The sequence below is a fragment of the Morone saxatilis genome, unplaced genomic scaffold, assembly GCF_004916995.1.
Source record: "Morone saxatilis isolate NCDOM2014 unplaced genomic scaffold, NCSU_SB_2.0 Contig12, whole genome shotgun sequence".
Lineage (NCBI taxonomy): Eukaryota > Metazoa > Chordata > Actinopteri > Moronidae > Morone > Morone saxatilis.
In genome coordinates this window covers 7047751-7055049 of record NW_023339674.1, presented here as the reverse complement: position 1 = coordinate 7055049, position 7299 = coordinate 7047751, and the positions used below count along the sequence as shown (strand labels likewise).

Genomic DNA, 7299 nt, shown 5'->3' with positions numbered 1-7299 from the left:
GCGTGTGTATACATAAGTGCCAGGATCAAAGAGCACTATGGCTTACTTTCACTTGAGCCATTTGCAACCCCAAATACTATTAAACTCAATACCTACTGTAGGGATGCAAAATGGCCGCCACAGAAAGGCCACTAGAGGGAGCTGTGACATCCAGCAGACGCTGTGTGTGCCTCCCTCCATGAGCTTTAGGCTTTAAGGTGGTTTGGTTCATACTAGAGCCTCTTCCTCTTAAAGTAGTCAGCGTACTGCCCTCCCAGGCCTTGGGAGTGCTGCCCGATGTAGGCACCGTCTGATGATGTCACTTCCTGCACTGCTAACTGAGGGTACTCCCTCTTATGACCCCTTGTCTGGTTCTGAGGAGACAGGAATGAGAAGAGAGGGAAAGAGTTAGAGGTGAAGAAACGGCGTGTTGAAGAACTCACACGATCAGCTAATGTTGCATTCAATAAAGTTGGAAANNNNGATTGTAATACAACAAACTCTTATTTAAAAGATGATCCCATCAAACTAATGTGCATTCTTGGAATCAATGAATTTGGAAAAAATAAATGTGACTAGTTGCAAAAATCCTTTGTTTGTGTGGTCTCCAGTGAGATTGGGCCACAGAGGCTGTTTGTTCAAACAAAGATAAATCTTTCCAGCGACGAGGCTTAGCTCAGGAGTCTGGATCTGTCTTCTCACGTCATCATGCTCTCAGAGTCCTTTCTTCCACTTTTTTCTCTCAGAAAACAAGGCTGCAAGGTTGTTCTACTGCCACATCTCAACACACATTATCACATCAAGCATTTAGAAAACACTGATCTCCATAATCTCTCTTTTTTAATTTTGTAGGGTTTAGCCCAAAGACAGAATTACTATTCTCTTCATAGGTTTCACACTGTTCACTGTTCAATCTGCCACTACAGTATAGACAGTGATAGAATAACTAAATCTTATCAGACAGGGATCTGTGAGACTACATCCTTTCAAATACTGGTCTGTGGCCGGATGTGTATCCTTGACACCACAAGTGTTGAACTAAATGAACAAAGTCTGAAAAAATGTACAGATTTTTGTTTCTGCTTTCCAATCCTGTTTACTGTCTCACAACCTGTATGCCATGCGTATGCTGTTGTACTGACAATATTGCAGATGCTACATAAATGTTCATTATACTGAATTTGTCACGGGACAAGTGTTGAGTTTGGATTGACAGCAAACACCATCAAGAGCAAATTAAAATGGATGCATATCACACTATGACGAGTTGATTAAGATATGGTCCCCAGTTATTGAATATGTAAAGGAACTGACTCTATATAATGCTACCTGATGGATGTTGTTGTAGCTAATTGCTACCATAACCCACAACTAATGTTTATACATTGGATCTCCCCATTTTTTCTATTCTTTCTTAATCTATTTACTACTTCATTATACTTGGTACTTTTTATATTTTATGGTTTTTATCTATTTATTTTTGATTGGTAATTTGAGTTTGAGTTTTTTCTATGATTTGTTTGCTTTTATTGTAAAGCAGCTTCAGTGAAATACAGGGTGATCCTGATACTCTCACCGAGTCTCAATAAGCATTTTTATAATGAACCACCACAGACCACATATACATTATACGGGTACAGATGTGTAAGATAATAGTCTTTACTAATATTTATTGTATGGTTTTAGCCTTTGTATAAGGATTGTTTTTACAAATAAATCCATCCAGTAGTAGTTATTCTGAATTACCACTTTAAATTCAACAAGCTGAACAGTGATCCTCTCCCTCAGCTCCCCACTGTCAACAACTAATACCGCCCACTAATATCAGAAGTCATACATGAAACACTGAAGTAGTTAGCTTCAATATGAAATGTTTGGATTGTGTCAGCTGAGCTGAGCACGCTCACTCTCTAGGCTGTCACTTCAAAATGGAATAAATGGGGAAAAAAAAAAAAAAAACACAATGAAAAAGGCAAAAAGATGTTTTCTCCAGCTTCTCTCACAGAAGTACTAAAATTGTCACATCCTGTATAAGAGTATTCATTTCCTCTACTTACATAGTAGTAGGTGTTCCAGTCAGTGGCGGCAGTGTGTGCGTGCGTGACAGGGCTTGGCGCGGCTGCCGCCGGGTGTGGCGCCCCGAGGAAGCCGGGCATTAAAGGCAGGGTGCTGTAGGCTGGGAGCACGGCAGCAGCTGGTAGGACGGCCGGTGGAGGGGCCGCGCCGTTACTGACTGCGTGCAGGGAGACTCCTAGAGGCTTACACACATCTACCTCCTAAAAGAGACACACACACATTTAACGACAGGTGGTTGACTGTCTTATCACTGATAGTTACATTTTATGGTCCATTTTGTTTTTATGTGGCATATTGCTGTTGAAAGTGCTTCCAGTAACTGATTCACTTTCTTTCATCTATTCATTTATTTATTCATGTCAACCTTTCTGCCTCCTGGTGGCTATAATGAGATACACTGTCTACAGAGGACTCAACCAGGATCACTCATCATTCCCCCCTTACTGTTATTGTACAAGCTTGTTCTATTTCTTGAGGACAACCAGCCAAAACAAAATGTTACAATGCCATGTCCACATATTTTTAGGTCAGTTTCATGCCAGGAAGAAACTGTATGTCAGAACTCTATCGTATCACTTTCTCCAAGATATCAATTTCTCCACCAGCAGTGAGCTCAGTAGACCAGAATGTAACTCGGAGCGAGATCAATGGCTGCATCTTCAGGCAGACACTTCACACACACACAGACACGTACAGCCTCTAGCAGCAGCAGCAGATAAGCCTGGACCTGGCTGCTCAGGGTGTGTGGAGATGTCTAGTATCAGCTGTTAGGTGCAGAGTGATGCGTTCCCTCTAACAGGGTATCAGTGTCTCATAGAGAGGTCACTCTCTCCAAATAAACATGCAGACAAACTGCGTGTAAATACCAGCATGCAGCTCTAAGGGCCGCTGCCCCAGATCATTTACACTGTGTATGCAGGACAGGATGTTGCTTGAATAAAAATATTCAGGTTGAGTTTTAAAGAGCTTCTGTTTTGTATGAAGCCTGACTGTCATTTGTACAAAATTCTTAGTCATTTGTGTGCTGAAATGAATAACTTCTGCCAATATATGAGTAATTCATTGTCTCAAATAACAACAAAATATTTTTGGACACTTGAAAGATGTGCTCTCATGTTTGAATAAAGGTTACAAGGTTACATATTTCATGTCTGAAAAGGGCAGTAGTCTGCTCTTCTCTGGCCATCACTGAACCTCTTTAGTGGCCAGTTTAATATGGATATCAAATAGGCTTAACTGATGCCTGTTGATTAGTCTTGTCCTTGGGGTTATGGTTAGAATCATGCTTTGGATGGGGTTAGGCGCGTGCATGTGTACCTTGCTGGCGTAGGCCTGGTTGGCTGTTGCAGGCTGAGAGTAGTACTGAGTGACCGCCTGCATGTAGGAACTGTAATCCCCGTAGGTCGACACTGGTGGAGCCTGGAACACAAGAAGGTTATTTTACAAATGCTGTAGGGCCCCACTGATTGATCAAACATTTCAACCAATCTTCACTTCTTAGTGAAAAACACACACATACAAAACACGTAAACTGATGAGCCATAATTTTGCACACACACAACCAGTTCTGAATGAGTGTGTTTTTTACCTGTGTGTGCTCCTTGCTGTAGTCCGTGGCCGTGCTGTCCTGTGGAGCAGCAGTGCTGTACGTGTGAGCTTGTGCTGCTTGGTAGTGCTGGTACCACTGCTGCATGGCCTCCTATGGTGCATGCACACACAGACACACACACACAGCCATCAGCAAACATCAGATGAAGAGCGGTTGGAGCAGACAGGTGAATGTTTGCTCAGTACTTTTCTTGTCTTTGCTGATTTTTTGCCTCCTTTATATCTGTCTTTCTCTTTCTATGTCATTCAACTATTGTTCCTGCTGACGGCTCTCCCCTGTTCCTCTCCTTTGTCTCCTCTTTCCAGACAAATTAAACCGACCGTTTTATTGGTTATCTAATCATGATTCGTTTGTTTGGATGAGTAGATTGTAATTAACATTTAAAATTGGGTTTGTATCGCGCTGCAAATATCAGATAAGTCAGTTGCTGCTGGAGGAGGCAAAACCACGACGAAAGCAACAGAGTGACAGAGAAGAAAAGAGAGAATTGCAGACAAACAGCCAGTAGGGAGGATTCATGACTTGTATAGAGTGAAGTGTTGAGAGAGAGAAAGGCAGTAGGGACAGATGGAAAGACACAGCGCTCTCTGCCAAATCCTCTCTCATTCTGTCTGTCCAAATATCCATACCCATTCTCATCTCTTCCACCTCCCTGCCTCCCACAGTTACAGCTCACTCTGTCACTGCTGCACTCATCCATCCACTCATTATGTATCCATCCATCGATCATCTATCCAGCCACCATCCTTCTCTCACACATTTCAGACCAACATCCATGCATCTATCACAATATTTCTTCATTTGTATCCCTGTAAAAGTGTGTCTGTATGAGGTGCAGTACCTGTGTGTAGGCCTGGTTGTATTGGCTGTAGTCAGTGGAGGTATCAGTGCTGTATGGAGCTGTGGTTGTAGCTGCTGCGCTGTGGGAAAAGGAGCCGGCGCCCTGGGAGACGACGGGAGCAACCGAAGTGCCGTACACTCCGGGGCCAGGCTGTCCTCCCTGGGCTTTACTCCCCACTGATCCTGATCCACAGTGGAGGGAAACATGTAGGAGGCACAATGAGTTAGATAATAATGTGGGCAATCACACTATTATAGACATTAACATTGCAAAATGTCTCAAAGGAATACATTCTGCTTTGCCCTTAAAAGTGGGCTTAGTAGCTTGTGCCCTTGTGGCAACTGTAATCTACTTAGATTAACAACAGTTATGGAGTAAGATCCCCATTTCCGTATGTACCAGACAAACTTGCTTGCAGAAGAGCTTTGGAGATATGAGAAGGCAATACTGTGACACAGAAGCAGTGTATTTAGCACTGTTGTAGAGAAACTATGAGTGTTTAACAGACTAAACTAGAGTCCAGTGTCAGTTGAGTAATTATCCTGCAGAAGGGTTTACATTTTAGGAAAATATGCTAATTTGCTTTCTTACCACTCACGTCTGTACATTGAATATGAAATTACAACCAGCAGCTGCTTAGCTTAGCTTAGCATAAAGACTGAAAACAGCTGCTCATCAGAACCTCTAAAAGGTCACTGAACATGTTGTATCTTGTCTGTTTAATATGTTTAAAAACAAAAGCGGTAAAGAAAATGGTGGTTTCCTGGAGTCTGGTTGTCACAATGAGGTTGAATCAGAGTGAGAAAGTTTGACATCATCTGACAAGTTTCTTTGGTGTGACTATTGGGAATAACTGTAACTATCATAAAGCCAAGCTGACAAAGAAATACATTTTGTAGAGACATCTTTCAGCCCTACAGGCACTCAGAAGATGTTTGGAGTATTACTTTGACAAGAGTCATATAGTTTTGTCCTATTTTTATCAATAGAGCTGAAAGACTTTGCCCATGAGCAAACCTAACTTGTTTCCTAGACAAAAAAATTAATCAAAAAATTAACAAACTTCATATTCACTTAAAGAGTGAACACTTTACTATGTATAAATGCACAACACAGAGGCACTGATACAATGCACTGAAATAGCTACCTTAATACAGCTGATTGTACAGTCGGTTGAGATAAAAGGTGAATGCCTTTGTGCGTTTGTGTGCTCACCTTGCAGAACCACCCCTGGCATTACACTGGCCAGGTTCAGGTATGGATTGGAAGGCAGTCTGACTTCTTTAGGAGGATCGCCCAACAGAGAGCTCTGACCACTGCTTACCTAAACAGTGAGAAACAGATTTAAATGGTATTATTCTCTGATCAACCACTTTGCATCCTTTCTATCCTAACCGCTAACTTGGATTTGGAATTACAAAAACAATCCATTTTCATGTTGAAAAGATTCTGATGAAGTGCTGAACAGGCTGTGGAAACCTGGGAGGATTGTACTCTGTTAATTACACTTTCCCTGCATTAGAGAGACTTAGCGCTGGAACTGGAATCAGTTCCCCTAAGAATTTTAGTGCTGTGATTATCTCTGTACACTGACTTATTATGGATGATGTAAGCATAGCAGTGCTTTATTTAAACCAGGTCTAGTCAAAGGGATGTAGAGGAACACAGAAGCAGACAGGTCTTCAGTGTGTGCAGAAAGGCATACAGGTGAACAGGTAGGCAGGCATGGGGCAGGTAAACAAGCTGCCAGGACAGAAGATAGAAGGGTGGACAGGTAGAGAGGCAGACAGAGTAAATAAGGGTGAGACAGAAGTGCATTGTGGGAATTCCCCAAAGGAAGAGCCCTTGAGGGACTGAGGCTGCTCAGTATGTTTGTGTGTTTTGAATGAGCTTGACACCTGATGAGGCTAAATGAAGAATAAATACCCATCCACGAGAGACAGGAAAGAGAGAAATTTAGAACTGCAACAAGATTGCAATTCTTTATAATTTTTAAAATGGGTTGTACCATCATTACTGACACTTCACTAATCCTCTTCCACCAATCCATCCAATCGTGACAAGGCACGACAGGTCTGTCTGCTGATTGTTATTTCAGCCGGCAAAATTGAAGGTCGTCGGCTAGAAATGAGAAGCTGCTTGTGTCTACCTTTGATATCGAGGAACCATTGTGCCAAAATTGTATACGTTTTTGAGCAGGAAATCTGCCACCATTATCATTATAAACTGCAAAAGTGTTGAAAGTACAACAACAGAAAACTTAACAGTAACTAAGGCGGGCAGGGCTGGGCGAAGAGTTTATTCCCCAGAGTCCTCCTTGTTTTGTCCAACCAACAGTCCAAAAATTCCAAAAATTTAATACGTTTTTAAACAGAGAGAAAAGCAGAATAAAACAGATTAACTGATTATCAAAATAACATAACATTTTCTGTCAAGAAAGAGAGATTCAGAGAGAGATAATGAGACCCAGAAAGATTCACAAGTGACGAAGAATAACGTGAGATGCTGAAATGAAGGGGGAGAATGGAGTTATATGGCCAAGTGGTGTGTATTTGCTGTGTGTGTGTGTGTATAATTGTGTCTGCCATGCTCACCATGCTAGCCAGGGAGCACCCGTCCGAGCTGTTGTGCTGGCCTGTTGATGTATAAACTCCTCCAGGAGGGTTGGGTGGAGGTGGACCGAGGCCTGAGTTACTTATACCCAAAGAGTAGCTCTGTCCCTGCGGATGGGAGCTCAACATGGTCCCAGGAGGAGCTGGTTGCCTGTCGCAGGAGGTGGAGGAGGAAGAGGAGG

General features: G+C 42.3%; 1 protein-coding gene across 1 annotated transcript in view; it reads right to left on the bottom strand.

Annotated features, from left to right (window-relative positions):
- Positions 1 to 6: 6 nt before the first annotated feature.
- Positions 7 to 7299, bottom strand: part of raver2 (ribonucleoprotein, PTB-binding 2) — a 68658-nt gene continuing 61365 nt past the window's right edge. Inside the window, exons 10-16 of the mRNA XM_035653590.1 lie at positions 7100 to 7299; positions 5721 to 5829; positions 4506 to 4687; positions 3644 to 3754; positions 3373 to 3474; positions 2037 to 2255; positions 7 to 353 (exon numbers count right to left, since the gene is read on the bottom strand). Of these exons, the coding sequence (XP_035509483.1) occupies positions 213 to 353; positions 2037 to 2255; positions 3373 to 3474; positions 3644 to 3754; positions 4506 to 4687; positions 5721 to 5829; positions 7100 to 7299 (1064 nt within the window). The 3' untranslated portion in view covers positions 7 to 212. The remainder of the gene's footprint in view (positions 354 to 2036; positions 2256 to 3372; positions 3475 to 3643; positions 3755 to 4505; positions 4688 to 5720; positions 5830 to 7099) is intronic.